Source organism: Dermacentor andersoni, chromosome 4 (assembly GCF_023375885.2).
Source record: "Dermacentor andersoni chromosome 4, qqDerAnde1_hic_scaffold, whole genome shotgun sequence".
NCBI lineage: Eukaryota > Metazoa > Arthropoda > Arachnida > Ixodida > Ixodidae > Dermacentor > Dermacentor andersoni.
In genome coordinates, this window is record NC_092817.1 from 224,782,090 (window position 1) to 224,803,891 (window position 21,802).

Genomic DNA, 21,802 nt, shown 5'->3' on the forward strand with positions numbered 1-21,802 from the left:
ATGGTTATTAAAAGCAGAACACACAGTTTTCTCATCCCACACACTTTCATCGTTTATAAAAAAGATGTCGGAAGACAAAGAGGCCTGCGTCACAACCCTCCAGGATTTCTCGGGAGATGATCTGATAAAGTCTGGTAGTAATGTGCTGTGATAATACTCTTTTACAATCTTTTCATGAAGTTTTTCGGACAAGTTATCAATATCGGCTTTCAGTTCTTCACTGTCCTTTATTATGGCGCGTTTCTTTTTTAATCGCTTAAGATTCCACCTCATCTGTAACGTCTCCCGTGTAATCCATAGATTGCGGCGCTCGTACTTCTTTGCTATTTTAGGAACGAAGCGTTCCACACAATAAAAAATGAGGCCTTTAAAAAAAGCCAGAAGTTGTTTGCACTACAATCAAGGCCTTGAAAGTGATCGTAACTGAAAGCTAGCGCATCTATTATACAGTCATCCTGTGCTCTTGAAAAATTTGGAAAATATTAAACCTTATTGGTTCGATTGATTAAAGCACTTTTCAACGTCAGGATCACTGCTTTGTGATCAGAAATACCAGATGTTACTGTACATAAGATGCAGTCTTTTATGGTGCCACTTACAAAAAACAAATAAAGAATGGCCCTTGAATCGTTTTGAATTCTTGTGAAATTTTTCACAATTTGTAGTAGATCAAAGGTAAAAGCTATATCAGTCATAACACTTTCTGCACTCTGAATCGAATACGAAGAAAAAGTTTCCCAATTGATATTTGGCAGGTTGAAATCTCTGGTTAGTATTAATTTATCTTCTCACGTTACATATGAATGCATATGGAATATCTGTCAAATAAAATTAAGTGCTTTTTCCTTCTGAAGTGTGTGAAGTTGTCCTAAGTGCTAATGGAGTTGTCGGTTTCATAGTGGGCCATGCTATGTTTAATGGCAATCTTCTGTTGCTTAGAAGGTATTGCTTTCAATTTTCTTGCATCTTTATGGCAGGTGGTTTCTGTGGGTTAACGTTCACTCATTAAGGCCACACTGTGCGACAACCCAGAGTGGGGAATGTGCATCAAGTCACATCAGCACTGCACGAATTGACCGCGGTTGGCACCAATGGTGAAGAGTTCTCAAATTGAGAAGCCCGGCCTCCCCCCCTATTTCTTTTCTTTTCCAACTGCCGCCCGTGTAAATGTGTCTGCAGCTGGGGGTCAATGTGCTGTCAAGTGATATCTTGGAGCTCACCATGTAAATCCAAAACTAGACTTGTGACGGGCCACTCGAAACTTATGTGCCTGCTAATGGCTCTCGGAACAAGGGCACACTGTGCGGTACTTTGCAAAGATGGCGGTCGAGAACATGCAACGGTCATCGCGTGCACACGCTTTTGTTGACTTTCTGAGGGTCACATGACTGCTGTGAATAGATCTGAGTTTATTCGATAACCATACCATTAGTCGCCAGCCAGTGTCTCCTCGAAATAAAAGCTATGCCTGTGAGGTGATCCACAAAAGTGCTGCCCTACCCTTTCTGTTATCCTCCTTGCCACTTGGCACATTTCACTAGAGCCTTTCACGGCGAATGCTTACAAAACACCTGCAGAGGTGGCAGCACATTGCTGCGCTGTGGTAACTCAAGCAGACTACGTACTCCCGCCCTTGCCTGCCGTGACCTTTGCTTCAGCAGGTGACATTCATGCTACGTATTGTCACATTGTGGGACGGTCTTTTTCAGTAGGCACAGAGAGGAGGTGACTTAAGAAAAGAGTAGCCTTTATTTGGGTGAACTTGTGCCCACAAGCGAGCCTCTTGCAAAACTATTCGGTGACTGTGAAAATAGCACGCCTGGTTGAACGTCGGTGGCGAGAATGCCAGCGTTGAGCAAATTCATCTCCAACATGCTAGTGATGTGACGCTGTACACTAGTTAAAAACACTGCCAACAGCGTCACTCCGGCTCTTGCCAGCTTTGGTGGTACGGTCAAGAGCGCCACTACACGGCGCCCGCTCGCATCGCACAGCGGCTTACCTCCAATGGCAAAGCAAGTGACATGAGAGCAGCATTCCAGGCAATTTGGTAATCCATTACTCAAATGATATTGCATAACAAAAAACCACATGGACGTAAGAGAAGACTGGTCCATGTCGTCCATGTCGTTTTCTGTTGCTCAATATCATTTGAGCAAGTGACATCGCAGGCATAGCTTTTTAGAGGAGGCATTGGTGTGAATGTGATGAAAATGTGCCGCCAGATGATGTGCTAAAAGGCCACAAACAGTCGCAGAGAGCTTGCCGCTAGTATATTCCTATGGGTGGCGTTGATCTAATCATGCGTACGATTAGATCAACGGTTGTTGAAGCGGCATTCGGGTCTGCGGTCGACCAGCCTCCACCTACTGTGAGCAGATGTGTCAAGTTCATCTGTGTGCTCATGTGTGGGTAGAGAGCTCCCAACTGCGCAAATCTGTGTGCGTGAACACAGAGCTTGCGTATTCGATGCGACCAGCGTGCCTTCCGGTGGCTAATCAGACCAATGTTCACGCATGCTCTTCTGCTTTCCATACGTGCTGCTGTTGTAGTTCTCTCTGTCCACTTCGCATTAATCGTTTAGATAGATGTAGTCGATTTGGGTGAACCTTGTACTGAACCTTGCATGCTGTGGGAATGCTGCGCACATCAAGGCAACGACCACAGCTGGGTTATTCACTGGAGGTACCGATATGTGAAAAATAACATGCAGTAGAATCTCGTTACAACGAACTTCACGGGACCGCTAAATTTAATTCGTTAGCTTGAATTATTGTAGTACTGAAAAACCAATATTTTCACGTCATTATTGTAACACAACGGAAATTACATACCTTTGCAGCAGATGCGTGTGTTCGTACGTAAGTAACAAACGAGAATGCTGGACACAGTTTAACTACAATTTATTGCTTGAAGTCTGTAATTTTCTTCTAGTGAGTAGACGGCAAGCACTGCAGGACGAATGCCTCCACATCCTCGACCTTCCTCTGAACCTCATCAGGGGCATCTTTACAGTGCCTGTGGAATGATCACGTCTTTTCTAGAAAAACTAAAACATCCGAGCTGGAAACAGTCTCTTCCTCTTCGTTTGTTGATCTAGTGTCGGCATCGTCTTCATTACTACTGCAATCTTCTTGCTCATGCACTTTATTCACAATGTTTTCTTTGGTGAGCTCCGTGGATGTATCTGCCACACTGTCGCTGTCAATGTAATCATCGAAGGTCACCACAGTTTCGATGGTGAGCTTCTCGGTAAGCTCATCTCACAGTTCTGGGTTGAACTCCTCTATGTCCTTGCAGTCTTGTGGCGTAGGTGAAGCCTTTAAAAGGCCTGCCTTTTGCCAGCAGTTGATGATCGTGCTTGCCTTCACATTCCACCACAACCCTGTAAGCATTTCTGCAGCTTGACAGATGTTTACCTGTGTGGGCAGCTTCAGTCGAATATTGATCAGGAGGCGCTGCAGAAGACGCTTCCAAAATTCGGCCTTCACACATCTTATAATGCCCTGGTCCAAAGGTTGGAGCAAAGTACAATTTGGGGGCATAAATTCAAGTTGTCAACTATGAGGAGAATATCTGTGTCTTTCTTCATTGTGTCATCGAGCTGCAGGAGCCACTGAGTGAACCATTCTCGCGTCATGCACGCTCTTTTGTTGGGTTGGTAGTCGCAAGGCAACGAGACGTTTTTCAAGCAGCGCGGCTTACCAGACTTGCCAACAACTAGCGGCTTGAGTATTTCTGTGCCCGTGGAGTTGCAGCAGAACAGAGCCAATACGCGGAGACGTGATTTCTTTCTGACCTTGCACCTGTCACTTTTGAAATTCATTGTTGTATTAGGCAACAACTGACAAAAGAACGCCGTTTCATCACCGTTGAAAATGTCGTCCAGAGAGAAAGGCTCGATGATCTCTTGAAAGCGCTCGTTCCGCTAAGCAGCTGCACTCTCGGCATGTGCTGCCTTTTCTTCGCCACAAGCAACCTGCCATGCAATGCCATTCCTTTGCCGGTAGCGGCAAAGCCATCCGGCATTTGCATCGAAACCAGAGATGTCCAAGGCAGCCGCGAACTGTAGCGCCTTCTCTTGAATAATTGGGCCTGACAAGGGCACATCGTTTTGTCTAGCATCCTTAAACCATGTGATGACAGCATCGTTGATGTTCTGGTAGTCGCCAAGCCGCAAGCGTTTTCTTGAGGGAGCCAGCTGTGACCCTCGATGCAATTTCATGATCTTTTCCCGATCCTTGAGCATCGTTGCCATTGTTGACGGGGGAATGTCACGCTCCCGGCACAGGTCGACTTGCTTTCTCCCAACATTCAGCTGCATCAAAATGTCCACTTTTTCTTCGAGCAAAAACTGATGTTGCTTGTTTTTAACGCAGGGGGCAGAAGAACTCATTGTCAGCAAAGCAAACGCACAACACAATCACAGCATTGATAACTTCGCAGCTCCTGCCGATCGCTATCAACGTGGTGACGCTAGGCCTACGACGTAGTAGGAGAGTCCGAACATGACCATACGCAACGCTCATGCTGATGCCGATGCAGCTGGGGTTGTACCCGGTGAAACGGGTTCCCCAGTGCATGGCTTCTGCTGCTGCAGATGATGATGATAGGTGTAAGCCTCGGGCATTCGGTACTGAAACTTCAACAAGACTTCGTAATAACGAAGCATTTTGGTGATTATCTGATTAAATTACGCACATTATCTGAAATATTCAGTAATCTGAAATTTGTAGCACTAAAAGTTTTTTACATTGAAAATATAGGCATTTTGGCGGGGATTTAAAAAAAATTCGTAAATCTGAAAGTTTGTTAATGTGGTGTTCATAGTAACGAGATTTTACTGTATTCAAGAAATCAAATATTAAATATTCATTTCATGAATCGAATTATTAGAGTATGCTATTCGATTTGACATCGAATATTCAAGTATTCGCACACCACTATTTAATTATTCTGAAGATTCAAGATGTGGTCAAACCAAATTTTCACTAAACTAAAATAATTGGTGCCCTAAGGGGATAAGTAGACTGCATTATATTTGCTCTGGTCAGTAGGCCTGCTCAAATATAAGCAGATTGATTAAAGGCAAAACAATTGTACTGTTGCTGTTAAAAATTTCATTGAATTGCAGGGTTTTACATGCCAAAACCAGAATCTGATTACTAAGCACGTAGTAATGAGAGACTTAATTAATTTTGACAACCTGGCGTTCTTTAACGTGCACCCAATGCACGGTACAGGGGTGTTCTTGCATTGCGCCCCCTTCGAAATGTGCCTGGCACAGCCGAAATTTGATCCTGTGATCTCGTGCTTAGCAGTGCAACACACTCGCTGCTAAGCAGCCATTTAATTTGTCAGTTGATACGAATAGGCTGGAGTTTATGGCTGTTAGCAGTTCCGCTATTGCATGTTTGTAAAAACTGTCAAATGGCAAGCCAGAGAAGCAAAGGCTTCTCTGGCTTGCCAATACACCAATGCACCAATACAATCCTCGCCAGTGTCATGTCATCTTTATGACCTATGACATGACAAATACTGTTCTGAGAAGAAGCGAGCCATTGACTTGGAGGCACAATTGAGTAAAATTGGTGTGAGCAGATTTGGCTGACATGGAGCTCAACTAATTCCCTGTGCAGCTGCTGGCCGACCTGGAGGTGCCCCTGCAGCGTCTGCCTGAGCCAGGCTGGACTGAGCTGCTGGCCTCACTTGCCCAGCAGAGCCTGCCCCTGCCTGGGTGCAGGCTAGTGCGCTTCTCCCTGGTCAGTCCACACGTCATACTACAGTAAACACATGCTAGCATAAAGCTGTAAATACCGGGCAAAAATCCCAAGAGAATTGGAGTTTCGAGATAAGAAAAATCACAACAAATCTGGCAGCACATTGAACATGTGGAGCTGTTCCAGAATAACGGCAGTAATATTTTTGGTCACTTTTGCATGCATAGGCACCGAAGACATTGGCATCTATGGGCAACGCCATTACTGGCAATGTGCCAGGCTTTGCATAGAGTCAAGACGATTGATCCCAATGCAGTATTTGAAGCCACTCATCTGAGCATGCCGTATTTTCACGCGTACTCCTGCCCTTGCATTTGATCCTAACGGAAAAAAAAAATCCTCGTGTATAACCGGCACGCATACCCAAAGAAATAAGGACTAGGAAGTTACAACTGTGCAGTCATCATATCGTTTTGATAACAACTGCTGCAAAGTTGTCAGTGCTGTTGTCTGATTCTGTCAATCGTCGCTGCTCTCACTGCTGCCATCCGAGGCTTCATTGCGGCTCTCAAAGACTTAATTGTCTTCGGGACCATCTGAGCTGTTGCTTAACGCACATTTCTTGAAGCTTCTGTGCACCATGTTGGCCGCGATTGCCCCCCACGCATGCACAGCAATTGCACTGGCACAGCAGTGCGATAGCTGGCCTTCACACACATCCCATTGGTGTGAAGGCGTAAAGACCGTCGGCCATCCTCTGGGAATATAGTCACTTCATGTGGGCCTTGAATGGCTTATTGAGACACATGTCGAATGGTTGGAGCATGGAACTCATGCCACCAGGTATTATGACAAGGTCTGTGCCGTTGTCAGTGAGGCGAGCTTTCCCCGTGCAGTGGCCTCGGAAGGAGTCCAGCACTAGCATCGACCGGTGTGCCTACAAGGCACCTAGTCTTTTTTTCTCAGATTGCTCCAATCTAGTATTGATGAGGTTCATCCAGGAATTGTCTTACACCAGCACAACGATTCCTGGAGGCAATGGTGTACTTGGTCGTGCCTTGCCCTTGAATATCAGGCACAGGTGCAGTTTAGTGCCGTCGCCCAAAGCTCACCTCATCACTGTGCAGCGCAGCTTGGTGTTTCTACCAGTCAGCACACTAATAGAGTTTGAGCTCCTTTTTTCCAGATTCATGTCCATCGGCATCTTGAAATATACTGGAGTTTGGGCAGCACTTCCTACTTGAGATAGAAAGTAGTTGTGCTCTTTCCTAAGTCTGATGACGTAACATTGAAAGTTGAGCATTTTCTCTCCATGTTGGGAAGCCACTTGCACATGGTAGTTCGCTGCCGCATCGAAACTCCATGCTTGGCCATAAACGCTGCACTCATCCATGGCTTGCACGAAACTCATTTCCCAGGCCAGCTTCAGGGCTGCCATCTGCACCATCTCTTTTGACACGAGACCATGATTCATTCACTCTTTAATTAATTTGGCAACCTGCATTTCGAGGTGGGGTACGTGCCATTCTTAGATCCGCGAAATGCTTGCCTGTCCCTGTTCGCAGTTTTGAGAGACTCTTTTTTGTTCCGTCAGTCATGAAGGCAGGACTCATTGATGTCATGCTTTCTCACAGCAGCTCTGTTGCCGATTTTTTCAGCAGCAGCTACGATATTCAGTTTCTCTTTTGCTGTTAAAGCTTGCCACTGACACACACGCATGATGCCTAAACAAGGCTGGCCAACTGTGCAAACTGGGCACACAGGAAAGGGCACCCAACTTGAAAAGCATGCATAGATTGTTTGTATAGGGAGTACTTTAGTTTTTGAGTATGTTTGTTCTCTTTTTCTGTATAATAAATGAAAAAAAAAATGAAAAAGAAATGAAAAGCGTCGGATAGGACTATGGATGTGGACCGGGCTGTGACCTGTGTTAGCCTCTTATTGGCTTAACACACACATCGATGTCAATGGGGATGCGGACTCTGCACGGCTGGTTGCACGTTGCCATGAAGCCAACCCCCCTGCTCCCTCCCTTCCTGAATATTTGCAGATAACACGCACTCCCACTTTTTAAACACATTTCACCAATTTTGGTGCAGGTTATATAAAATACGGTAGCCGTTTTCAAACATAAAAAAAAAAAGCTGACGCTGCTACTCTCTGCATCATAATGAATTGTAGACAATAACATTAAAAACTGAAACTACAAAAGTGTGCAATTGTCATGCCTTTGAGCAGATGCCATGACTGATGCAGCATTTGTGCCTCGCGCATCATGCTGGAGTATGAAGTGGGCGAACCTTATCCAGACGTGATCTTGCCAAAACACTGTGGGCTCTCATGCTGGCCTGGTTTGGGTGCAATGTTTGGGCTGATCACGCCTGCTCAAAAGTAGTGATCATCTTGCCCAAGACAACAATTAATACGCTGTGTGTTGATGCATCAGTGACAGTGCCCTAACTGAGAGGGAAAAAGATCGACTTTGTGCACACAGCTGCTTCGTAGTCCAGGGTTCGACGGAACACCATCTGGCGAGGAGTGCACATTTTCTTCTTGGCAGCGAGCAAAAACTCTCCAAACTTTGAAAAAAATAAACTAAACAAAAGCGAGACAAATGGTACGTGGTGGTGGTGAAAAACGTTTATTTGCTCTATTTACATATGGAGTTAGCGGTTCTTCAGATGGCTTCTTCCATCTTGATTTGCAGGGTTGGTGCCCCTAGTCTAGGGCCCCACTGAGGGTAGCTGCCGTGCGAGCACGCCTTACTAGCTCTTGCTGGACTTTCAGGATGTCGCTGGAAAGCATCCTCTCCCACTGTTCCGCACTCGGGTTTTCTATTATGGTTATTTCTTTTGCTTTTTGGCAGGCCCACGTGATATGATATAGCGTGGGCTTGTCCGCGCACCAGGGGCATGTGTTCTCATATTGGGTAGGGTAAATTTTGTTTAGTGTGTATAAGTTCGGGTATGTGCCCGTTTGTAGTTGCCGCCAGATTACGGCTTCTTCTCTGTTGAGTTGTTTGTCTGGTGCCGAGTATCTCATTCTGGCGCTCCTGAAGTAGTTTAGCGTGTCAGCGTATGTTTGGCCTACCGGTTCTGGGTCCTCTATGGCGGCAGTGTTCTTGGACGCCCGGTTTGTTGCGTACCCTCGAGCTATCCTATCTGCCTCCAGATTTCCCTCGACACTCGTGTGTCCCTGTATCCAATCTATCGCGTGTTTGCTTTGCTTGTCTGTGGGTCGGCCGTTAGAGCGGAGAATGTTCAGCGCTTTGCGGCTGGTCCTGCCATTCATGTAATTCCGGCATGCTGTTTGCGAGTCTGCTAGAATCGTTAGGGATTTGCCTAGTCGATAGCCCTCCACTGCCGCTAGAGCTACGGCCGCTTCCTCGGCTTCAACTACCGTGCAGTTCCGTATTGACGCGCTGGTGATTTCCCTGAGGTCCGGGCCAATCACCGTCGCCACTTTATGCTTATTGCCTTCTCCTTTGCCGGCGTATGTTGCGGCGTCAACATACACCGTTTCGTTCCGGGTGGCCAGTGTCCTTTGCATGTACTCTGCCCTCGCCTCCCTGCATGCCTTGTGCAGGTTCGGGTCCATATTTCTGGGTATTGGTGCTACCCTGATGGTACTGCGGTACTCGTCCGGGATCGTCATGTTATCTTGTACTTCTCGTAGGGTTGATTCGCCGCCGTACCTGACTAGAAGTCTTCTACCGGTTTCAGTTTGCTGTAGTCTTTGGAATTGTGCGATCCTTTGGGCTTCTTGCACTTCCTCAAAGCTGTTGTGCAGTCCTAGGGCTAGCAGCTTCTCGGTCGACGCTGTTTGGGGTATTTGAAGCGCCGTCTTGAGTGCTTTCCTTAGGATGGTATCGATTTGCTGGATTTCGCTTTTGACACAGTTGTAGTACGGTAGGCTGTACACCACTCTGCTGACTACTAGGCTTTTTATCAGCTTGAGTGTGTCTGCCTCCTTCATGCCATATCTTCTTTTCGACACTCATTCTGGCCACTTGGTTGACTGCAGTCTTGGTTAGTGCCAGGGCGTATGTGCAACGCTGGTTTGTTTGCACCCACATCCCCAGTATTCTGCATTGCATCACTTCCGGGATCTGGTGTCCCTCCAGGTAGATTTTCAGGGGCTTGGCCTCGTCGCTGGCCTTGCGTCTCCGGCGTACTCTCAGGAGCTCAGATTTCTCCGTTGAGCATGCGAGTCCTCTTACCCTGACATATGTTTCTACGCATGCTGCGGCCTCTTGCAACTTGAGTTCTTGGTATCCTAACGGAGCTCTTTGCGCCCAGATGGTGATATTGTCGGCGTACACTGCATGACGTATACCCCCAATTTCCTCTAATTGTTTGGCAAGTCCTATCATTGCCATGTTAAAAAGGATGGGCGAGATAACTGACCCTTGCGGTGTGCCTTTGTTTGGAGTGCTGAACTTGTCTGATCTTAGCTCTCCTAGCCCTATGGTCGCTGTTCTGCCCGACAGGAATGCTTTGACATAGCCGTGTGTCTTTCTGCCGCAGTTCAGGTTGTCTAGGCCAGTTAGTATGGCTTCGTGACTGACATTGTCAAAGGCGCCTTTGATGTCGAGTGCCATGATGATATTTTCTCCGTAGCGTGGGATTTCGCTGAGTATTTCTTCTTTTATCTGCAGCAGCACGTCTTGCGTCGACAGCTTGGCTCTGAAGCCGAACATGCTGTGCGGGTATAATTCGTTATCGTCCATGTAGTCTTGAAGTCTCTTCGTAACCCCTCTCTCGTATATCTTGCCCAAGCATGATGTGAGAGAGATTGGTCTGAGGTTCTCTACTTGGAGTTTCTTTCCTGGCTTTGGAATCATGATGATTTCAGCGTGTTTCCATTCTTCTGGAACTGTTTCTGCTCCCCAGTGTTTGTTGAGGTAGTCGGTTAATTTTTCCACTAACTCGTCACTGAGGTTGCGGATAAGTGCGTTGTTAATTTTGTCCGCACCCGCTGCCGTGTTCCTTGTTGCTCTTCTTATTGCCGCATAAACTTCTTCCTTACTTATGGGCCTGCCCAATGCTTCGTTTTCTTCCCCTTTATATCTTTCTGTGTAAGCGGCCAGGTTGCTGTCGCCAAAGCATTTCTTGCGTACTTTTTCCAGCAGTTCTTCATTCGTCCCTTCATACTGGTGAACCAGTCGATGGATGGCTTTGTTATTCTCTGACGTGGTTTTGGTTGGGTCTAGTAGGGCTTTGAGTATGCTCCACGTCTTTGCTGTGTTCAGGGTCCCGTTCAGTGAATTGCTGAACTGCTGCCAGTTTTGTCTCGCAAGCTGCTCCGCATACTCCTCCGCTTTCCTTGTGATCTCTGCTATTTTTATTTTGAGCTTTCTGTTAAATTTCTGCCTCTTCCACCTCTTCGTAAGTCCCTTTCTTGCTTCGCACAGTCTGAGTAGCCTAGAGTCCACGTCCGGTGTTTGCTGCGTGCGTTCTACTTCTTTCGTGAACTTCCTTACTTGTTCTTTGAGTTTTTCTCCCCATTTGGATATCGACTGGATTTCCCCTCTTGTCGTGTCGCTGTCCGACTCTGTGAAGGCTCTCCAATCCGTGATTCTGGCTTTGCCTATTTGCCGTCTGATTTTATCTGATGTCGTGATTTGTGTTCTTATTATATAGTGGTCGCTTCCTAGGTTTTCCATTAGGTTTTCCCACTCTGCTTGTTTTGTTCGCAGGACGAAGGTGAGGTCTGCGCAGGTATCTTCGGTTACACTGTTCCCGGTTCTTGTCGGGTTTTCGGCGTCGGTGATTAGCTCGCACCCTGTGTTATCTGCCGTGTCGGCTACTGTCCTACCTTTTATTTCTGATGTCTTGTACCCCCAACTTTCCTCTCTGGCGTTGAAGTCGCCTAATATTACCAGCGCATTTCCTTTTGCGATTTTGTTTGCTCCTCTAAATAGTTCTTCAAATTTGGCCTTCTTTTGCTTAGGAGAACTATATACATTGACTATGAATATGCTTCCTCCTGCCCTTTTCTTTTTCGGAATTATTTCGACTATTACATGTTCTACGTCCGTGTCAGCTATCCTGTCGCGTTGTATGGTCGTGAGACTTTTGCTAACTAGGATCGCTGTCCTTTTCCATTCTTCGTCCGGATTTTCGTAGCACGTGTAGCCTTGTAATTTTGGTTCTATGTTTGTTTCTTGTAGCGCAATTATGTGCAAATTAGGCCGTGCCTTATATATGTAGTAGAGGGCGCAGCAATCTAGTGTATATTTATGGTAGACTTCCACGTGTCTGATTAAGTGCAAGAGTGTGAGTGTAACACGATTAATAATGATTCCAAAAGGAGGCGGGATGATAATGATTTTTTTGTGTCGATGACAGTCACTGAATTCTAATCAATGTTGTGACCCATGTTAAGATGATGTTCAGCTAGTGTATTGGCAGCGGTGTGTCCCTTTGCTACATCATTTTGGTGCTGCTTGATACATCATCTGAAGTTGCCTGTTTCTCCGATGTATGATGCATGGCAGTCTTGACAAGGTATCTTCTATATCACTCCAGGATAACGTCCACATTCCAATGGGTCTTTCACTCGGACCAGTTGGCTTCTTAATTTGTATGATGCCACGTGTGTGACTTGTTTGTCATAATTCTCGAAAATTCTCGCCAGCGTTTCGCTTATGCCGGGAGCATAGGGAATGGGTGCAATCTTCATGTGATGAGTTGGTTTGGTTCTGGGAGGAACTGTGGAGCGGCGTTCCTGCTAACGTAGCACCCTATTTACACGACTGTAAGTCGACCCATTTTTCTAAATTTGAAAATCTGAAGTGGGGGGGGGGGGGGGGGTCGACTTACAATCGAAACCAAAACATGGCGCCGCCTAAAAAAGCAAGACCAACGGGGTCTACAACGTAGTTACAATTTTATGCTTGCTCTATGTCCCTACCCGTAGCTTTTTGCTATCCCGCGTGTTTATTCGCTTTTCGGAAGGGTTTTCCAACATTTTTGAGAGTTTTACAGTGCGCACAACACTCATGGGGGAGTGTCGATACCCTCAGAACAGTGACGCTTGTGGGGAGGATCGGTAGTTCATGGAAGAGCCCTGAAGAGCAGACACCGCTCATGGGTTTTTCTCTATAATTTGACCGAAGGCATTGGTTTGACGCGTTTGACTTGACTGCCGGCTACGTGCTACTTCTATGCTTCTTCAGTCATCATGAGTGCTCCAAAGGCACTCATTCACAGCAGCGTTCAAGAGGGCTGCCATCCTTTACACCGAAGAAACAAATCACTGCGCAGCGGGCCGCAAGTTCAATGTTTCTGAATGGGTGGTGCGAGAGTGGCGACTGCAGCGAAGTCAAATTTTCACCTGTGACAGCAAGTGAGGAATCTCCCACGTGCCGAAGTCTGGATGCTTTCCGAAGCTGTAGGCCAAGCTTGCGGCGTACGTCGCTGAAATTCGTGATTGGTCCCTGCCAGTGAAGTGCGACATGGTCATGAAACTAGCCTGGATCTTCGCCTTTTAAGGACCTGCTCCACCGTGAGTACGAGTGGCTGGCGGCAGAAGACCGCAAACTTATGCCAACCGGACCTGTCAGAAGAGCTTCCCTGATGGCTGCATATGGTTCGGTGCTTTCGGCGTGGACTGCTGTTCCACAAGATGTCGTGGTGCAGTCGTTTGCCAAATGTGGAATTTCGCTGGGCGATGATGCGCTGTGGGACCGTAACAGCGCTGACGATGGCAGCACTAGTTAAGACGAGTAGTCCAGTGACCATGCCAGCTGCTAATAAATTTGCGTTATCGAATGCGCCCTCGGGTATGCTTTTATTTTATTTTTTTATATTTTTCCTGCGCGCGATACCGGGGGGTCAACTTACATTCGAGTCGACTCACAATCGTGTAAATACGATAGTTGGCGAGGGATGGCCATTACCCGCGAGATCATTTTTTTCGTTTTTTGAATTCCCTCCTTCATGCGGATTCATCTGAGCAAAGACTAGATGCACGCTTGATCAAAGAAGCCACCACAGAGCATTTCTGTCCCTTGGAATGCATTGAGGCAAAGCTGAGATACTTGCCCAAATGTGTGGTCTTGACAGTTCATAAAAAAGCGCTAAAGACGAAGACAAAGGAACACATACGACAGGACTGTAGAGCAGCCTCTGAAGGAGCGTTGAACATCAAGAAAGGCAATTCGTCCGTTGCTTTGTTCTTCAGCCGTTAGTTCGATAGACCGTTCAATAGAGTTCAGGTGGTCCAGAAACGGTTGCACTTCTGACCTGTGGATCACGCGGAAACAACCGTCTACGTAACGAAGGAAAGTTTTTGGAGGCTGCACAAAGGTAGCTAAAGCTTTGTTCTCAATGACTTTCAAGGCCAGGTTTACACATGTCACAGAAACGGAGGCACCCGTGGCAGCCACAACAAAGTGGCAGTGAGCAGCCGAGCAAATGCGCACTAGTCGTGATAGATAGAAAGAAGAGGGAAACACAAGCGGGTAGCGCGGCCCAACGTGTTGTCTGGCTCGGCCAATTAGCTGCTGTTTGGTAAAAAGTGAGTGGAAGGGTCGCTGCCTCGTTGCCTTCTTTTCTAGTATTTTCAAAGTTGAGTTTTTGAGATACCCGCCGTCCGGCACGATAACTTTTTGAGATAAGAAGTGAAAAACGTATGGGTTGGAACCATAGCTGGAAAAAAAGTTTGCCTTAAACAATACTTCAAGATGTTAGAGTTTCAGTTAATGAGCATTTACTGCACTAATGCAGGCAACACTGCAATGCTTGACAAGCTTGATGCCATAAAGTGCAGCCACTTATAACAAGACACTGCTTAGCATCATATGTGTGGTTCTGCACTGCTGTATCGACAGCCTGTCCACATTGCACAAGCCGCTGTTGCTCGCATCACTCATGCCAGTTTTTAGTTTTGCATCAATTCTTGTCCTTGGAACACCACGTATTTAGAACTTCAATGTAACAATGTTATGTTTATACTGTGGGAGTTCCTTCGGTCTGCCGGGCGCAGTCGTTGCTGTGCCTCTGGCTTCGGGCTCATTTGTCAGTGTGAGGAAATCCCCAATGCTTGTCCATCGATTCTGCACCATTGATGCCTCGGGACGCTGCAGCCGCGTCCCGAGGCATCATGCTACGCGGCCCACCGAATGAGTCGTGGGGCGTGACGTAGGGAAGAGCAAGCCACAACTGGGGACCATTGTCAAGGCAAGTGGGGAGTCGAGCAGCGAGTAGGATGAGCACCGGTCACGAGAGGAAAGCAGCAGGTACGTGAGCAACCATCTATTTGTATCCTCAACGCCCCCGGCCTCTGGACTTTCACATGCTTTGCCAGCTTGCTTGAGTGTGGTTTGCCGAGTGGCTCTGCGTTCTGCCTTTGGGGTGGTTGCAGGTGCTCGGTGCGTCACATTCTGTGTGTCTGAACTATCGCTGACCAAAGTTGGTGGCAGTAAGTGCTAGGTAGTGTCTTCGAACAATCTAGGCCCGGATGTGCAAACCATTGTCAACGCTGTGCGGAACCTGCCTTCCTCTGCCATAGGGGGTGCCGAGTGTGCTCCATGCGTTTAAGCACCATGTTGTATTTACTGGCATACTGTTCTAGGCAATAACTGCATTAACTGTCCTGGACGTCTCATGTTCCTGGGAGAGATCTGCATACATGTCAAGAGCTGGCCAGGTCTTCCGGCTTGTTGTTTGAACCTGCATTCGGTCTATTCCCGCACGCCGTCATGTCGTGTCATGAAGCCCCCTTTTGGGGTGATTTACCAACGTTGCGCAGGGTGACATAGAGTAAGCCCACAATATCCGATTTCAATATAATGAAATTTCACTGCCACCGTAAAGGACTACCGAGACAATAACTAGAAACTTCTGCGGTCAAATGGTTGAATTACAAGCAGCTGCTTGCAATTTCACCTCTCAAATTTCGCCGCACAACCAAGAGTAGCCACCAAAGTGGAGCAGCGTCATGTTCTGTGTAAAGTCTAAGTCCGATAAAATCCTGTTGAGCCCTGCGCGCTGTTTGCAATGAGTGCGTATGAAAGCATATGATGGTGAGCCAAGAAGTATGGTGTGGCCCAAATGAGTGCCGTCTTCTCGTGCAAACCAAGAAAAATGGGGAGAGCAGTGAGCTTACGGTATTGGCACGAAAGGGGGGGGGGGGGGGAGTGGAGGGCAGGGCAGGTAAGGCATGGCTGTCAGCACAGCTGAGCTGCATATGAGGCCTGCACCCCCTGTGTCTGCCATGTGTGTAAAAGGCTGGGCGTGCCAAAATGGCATGGCATCATGTGCATTGTTTCGGTGTTTAGTACTGGGGCTTGTATAATCTCAAGTTTCGGGCACGCATCGAATCAAGAGACAAACGAAGCATTTCCTCTTCCCTGCGAGTGGCTTTACGTGATAGCATCGTCCCACTGCATGCAGCACTTTCCATGGGGACCAAGTGGAGGCGAGTGTGTGGGTGGCTTCACTAAATTTGTACTGCCAATGTGAAAATATCATTGACATTGCATGAAACCGTATCTTTCCTCACTGTCTCTCAAACTGAATTGATTTCTCATTCAAATTTGCTTTTTTTCATTTGCCCACTAATTTGCAAAATTTTGTGGCCCCTTCTATGTAAGAAATGGCAAGAAAGGTTGAATTTTAATACAACATTTTGATAAAAAGAAGCTAATTGCCATTTTGATGACTTTGTTATATCGAGGTTTAACTGTACCAACTTTTGGCCCAACATGCAATTTAGCAAGCACCTGTGTCTGTCATTGGGAAAAGTTGGAACATGTAGCTGATTTGGTCTTGCTGCTGCGTGCCCTCCATTCACGGCAGGCGAAGAGCAAAGTGACTGCTTAAATAAATCAAAACTCACATAAGAAGAATTAAGGCGTGCAATGTGTTCGTCCCCAAACTTGATCGCTGGCCTCCAGCCCCAATTACACCACCCATGAGGCGTGCAGCATGTTTATGTAATAGTTCGGCTGATGAGTGCACTTCGCACTGCCCAGCATCTCGGCATCTGATGCAGCATGTCCTAAGACAGGGATGCTGTGGCATTCCCTGCAAGTTGACAATGTAAGAAGAATGAGACATAGTGTGACGTATAAAAGGGTGCACAGAGCATGCATGTCCTATTAAGTTGAGGAGAAAAGTGCACCAACAAATGAATTGTGTAGTCTGCTGTAAATGGTAAAGCCTTTTCAACAAATGTGCACATTGGAATACAGATGGTTGTTCATTTTTGTTGTGACAACGATCCTTAGTGTGGCAGTACCATGCAGCCATTCTTAAAGAAATGCATTGTGAGAGAATGCTGCACCCATTGAGGTAGTTGCTCACGGTTATGAGTTATGGTTATAAAGATGCTAGATCCCGTCCACCATAAAGGTATCCACTTAGCCACTGGAGCTTTCAGGGCAAGCCCTATTGAAAACTTATGCACAGAATCAAATGAATGGTCACTCCATCTGCAGAGAACATACATCAGCCTCACATATTTTCTCAAATTACACTCTAATCATGAACATCCATGTTTTAATACTGTTAATGATAGGATGTGTGCTACACTTTTTCGTAATCGTCCCTCTGTAAGACAGCCTTTCTCGCTGCAAGTGAGGGAGCTTAGCGATGGAATGCATGTCCCACACCTCGAGCATCGCTTAATGCATCCAACCAAGCTCTTACCTCCTTGGGAGTGGTATAATGTGACATATCCTTTCTAGAAGTCACAAAGCACGCACCAGATGTCGAAATCTGAATGCATTTCCTAGAACTCCAGTACAAGCACTCCTGCACAGAGTTCTACACAGACGCTTCGAAGTCAAATGCCGGGGCATCCTATGCAGCCATCAGTCCATCCTTCTCGTAATCCGGTGTGCTGCATCCGGAAACAAGTATCTTTGTGGCCAAGGCACTATTGTCAGCTGTGAAACAAATTAGGAAATCAAAACTTGAAAAAGCAGTTATATATACAGACTCCACAAGCATTGTGAAGGCCTTGATGTCACTCTGTAAGCACAAAAGTCCAGTACTTATTGAGCTCTATTATAACCTGTGTAACGTATATATATATATATATATATATATATATATATATATATATATATATATATATATATATATCTAACCAGCATGTCATTATATGCTGGGTGCCTAGCCATAGGGGCATCGAGGGTAACATTCTGGCGGACGAGATGGCCACGTCAATTTCATCTCAAGCTATTAATCCTACCACTGCTCTCACTGCCACAGATCTGAGACCTTTCTCACAACGGAAACTGCAAAACCACTGGCAACACTTTTGGGACGCGGAAACAAATAAGTTGCATGTGATAAAGGCACAGTTAGGTTTCTGGCCCTCCACAACAAAGTCACGCCGAACAGATGTGCTATTCTGTCATCTCAGAATAGGACATACATTTGGCACCCATAATTTTCTACTTACTGGAAATGAACCTCCAACCTGTGGTAGATGTGGTGAGAGGCTGACCGTCCTCCACGTCCTCCTGGAGTGTCAAGAAGCCTAAGCTGAACATTTTCCTCTTGCACACTGCTGTTGCGTCCCTCTTCACCCGGCTGTGTTTCTTGGTAAAGAACCGCTTTTTAACACCAAAGCAGTCTTCAATTTCTTGAATGATGTTGTCCTACACGTTATAAGCCCATTAAATTCGTAGCACATCCTCTTTCCAGAGGATGCTGCTGTGATAGTTTTGTACAGCATGTGCCTCCAGGCCCTTGTTTTTCAAGGGCTTTCAAGGGTTTAGCAGGATTCTTTAAAGAACTATCAGACATTGTTTGGGATATCATTGGCCTTAGTGAGATTAGGACTGGTGAAGCTTATATACTGCTGACTAACGGCCATGTTCTCTGCTATAGAGGTCTCCAAGATAAGAAGCAATGCGGGGTAGAATTCCTAATCCATAATTAGGTAGCAGGCAATATTGACAAATTCTACAGCATTAATGAGAGGGTAGCAGTAGTCTTAATCAAACTTAATAAGAGGTATAGAATAAAGGTTGTACAAGCCTGCGCTCCAACATCCAGTTACGATGATGATGAAGCAGATGAGTTTTATGAAAATTTTTAATTAGCGATGAGAAAAGTGCAAGCTCAGTATATGTCCTGTAGTAAAGAACGACTTTTCATTGCAAAAGTGAGGAAAAAGCAAGCTGGTGAACAAGCAATTTGTAACTACAGCGTCGATTCTAGGAACACTAGAAGAAAGATGCTGGTAGAATTCACAGAAAAGCCCTTATGGTGAAACAAGAAATGAAATTGATTTCATACTTTCTGCTGATCCCAGCATAGTGCAGGATATAGAAGTGATGGGTGGGGTAAAGTGCAGTGGTCATAGGTTAGTGAGAGCTAGGATTCACCTCAATTTGAAGAGAGAAAGAGTAAAATTGGTCAAGAAGAAGCAGGTCAACCTAACCTAGAGGCAGTAAGGGTAAAAGCAGACAAATTCATGCTGGTGCTTGCAAACAAATATGCAGCCTTAGAACGGATAGATGAAGATGGCATAGAGTCAATGATTGAAACTGTAACTAGGCTGGCTTCAGAAGGAACAACTGAAGTGGAAGGTAAAGCACCAAGGCAACCAGTAGGTAAGCTCTCCCAAGTAACAAAGGAAATGACAAAGAATGAAAGTGTCCAACTCGAGAGATCAGATAGAATTTGTGGAACTGTCAAAACTAATTAAGGAGAAAATGAGTGATATTCGAAATTATAACGTGAGAAAGACTGAACTTAAGATTACAGCGCAAACACCTAAGACAAACCACAAAAAGAAAGACACGACACACACTGGCACTGACTAACAACTTCTTTTTTTCCCTTCATCGTCGATGCATATATATACCTAGGCCACACAACTGCGCAGGCGCAGAGAATACATTATTGACATCTGCGCATGCGCAAACGTAAGAATTCAAATTCTGATGGGTACAGGGACAAAGATGTATCACTGATGCCATTATTGCCTTGTCTTTTAACGTGATAGGCCTCTAAGGCAAGCCGCGCATGTTCATTCTTGCTTCTGCCAAGAATTAACGTCCGATCAAGTTGCGCCTCACAATTGCTGCACGAGTTTATATGCGCAACAAGGTGCGCTCCTCTATCTACATTTTTGTTTACATTTTGCGCATGTTCCCTGAGTCGCTCATTGACGCAACGTCCTGTCTGGCCAACGTATGTCTTACCACATGAGAGTGGAATGCCATAAACCACGCCGACAGCGCATGACACATATGAGGCACCATGCCGAATTCGGCATCCTCCTCTGCTCTCTCCGCAGGTGTGGGAACATAGCTTTGAAAGCTTGTTTGGCATAGAAATTGCCAAAGAAACACCATGCCTGCAAGCAACTTTCTTGAGTTGATGGGTCACCTTATGCATGTGGTACCACCGCAGGCCTTCGCATTTCACGTTCGGCGGCCGACCTTTTTGTGGTTTTTCTTCTCTGGATCAGAGCTTCAACCAGAGCAGTCAAAAGCGACATAGGGAACCCAGCTGCCAAAAGTCGGCTGATCTGATTATCAAAACTTTCTTGCATCTTGTGCACACACGAACTCTTAAGAGCCAATTCCATACATGACGACGCAATGCCTCTTTTCACAATCTTAGTGCGCAGACCTAAAGGACAAAAGTTCATTTTTCGCACGGGGTTGATACGCCCAACACACATAGCATTCACAGAATTCAAGCTTCAGTTGCAAGAACTGCTATACATTGTTTTGTGGACTCTCGTGGGTAAACACAAGACCTTGTCCATGTACCTTAAAATCCTCTTAAACCTTATTGATCTTATCCTGGTAGGACGAGTCAAGCGATAAAAGTACAAAAAAATCATCGACATACCTAAAAACTTTTAAAACTTTCTGCTCAATGAAAGCATGGTCTCAAGAATGATCCACACTAGACAAAAAAAATATCCACAAGAACGGGAGCAACACACTACCCAATACAAATACCATTCCGTTGTAAATACGGTTGGTCATTAAAAACAATAAAGGCTTTATTTAATTATTTAATACTTTATCTTTATCTAATACTTAATACTTATTTAGTTTTATTTAATACTTTTATTGTATTACAAGAGTCCACAAAACAATGTATTGCAGTTCTTGGAACTAAAGCTTGAATTCTGTGAACGCCATGTGTGTTGGGCGTATCAACCCCATGCGAAAAAGGAACTTTTGTCCTTTAGGTCTGCGCACTTGAAGATTGTGAAAAGAGGCATTGCGTCATCATGTATGGAATTCGCTCTTAAGAGTTCGTGTGTGCACAAGATGCAAGAAAGTTTTCATAATCAGATCAGCCAACTTTTGGCAGCTGGGTTCCCTATGTCGCTTTTGACTGCTCTGGTTGAAGCCCTGATCCAGAGAAGAAAAACCACAAAAAGGCCGGCCGCCGAACGTGAAACGCGAAGGCCTGCGGTGGTCCCTTATATGCATAAGGTGACCCATCAACTCAAGAAAGTTGCTTGCAGGCATGGTGTTCCTTTGGCAATTTCTATGCCAAACAAGCTTTCAAAGCTATGTTCCCACACCTGCAGAGATAGCAGAGGAGGATGCCAAATTCGGCATGGTGCCTCATATGTGTCGTGCGCTGTCGGCGTGGTTTATGGCATTCCACTCTCATGTGGTAAGACATATCTTGGCCAGACAGGGCGTTGTGTCAATGAGCAACTCAGGGAACATGCGCAAAATGTAAACAAAAATGTAGATAGAGGAGCACACCTTGTTGCGCATATAAACCCTTGCAGCATTTGTGAGGCGCAACTTGATCGGACGTTAATTCTTGGCAGAAGCAAGAATGAACATGCGCAGCTTGCCTTAGAGGCCTATCACGTTAAAAGACAAGGCAATAATTACATCAGTGATGCATCTTTGTCCCTGCACCCATCAGAATTTGAATTCCTACGTTTGCGCATGCGATAAGTTGTCAGATGTCAGTAATGTATTCTCTGTGCCTGCACGGTTGTGTGGCCTAGGTATAATATATATATATATATATTTATTTATTTATTTATTTATTTATTTATTTATTTATTTCTTCATACTGGTCAACCCTCTGCTGAGGGTTCTTACAGGGAGGGTTCAAATAAAGGCA

The 21,802-nt window shown here is 45.8% G+C and overlaps 1 protein-coding gene across 11 annotated transcripts in view; it reads left to right on the plus strand.

Annotated features, from left to right (window-relative positions):
* LOC126538440 (DENN domain-containing protein 2D-like) overlaps window positions 1–21,802 on the plus strand; it is a 423,989-nt gene that overhangs the window by 160,843 nt on the left and 241,344 nt on the right. For 10 of the 11 annotated variants that reach the window (XR_008613950.2, XR_008613951.2, XM_050185285.3 and 7 more), the window contains exon 9: window positions 5,640–5,762. The exons of the other annotated variant lie outside the window; for it this stretch is intronic. Coding sequence is in view for 8 of the 10 variants with exons in the window: in XM_050185285.3 (XP_050041242.1) it covers window positions 5,640–5,762 (123 nt within the window). In the remaining 2 variants the exon portion in view is untranslated. The remainder of the gene's footprint in view (window positions 1–5,639; window positions 5,763–21,802) is intronic. 11 annotated transcript variants of the gene reach the window in all.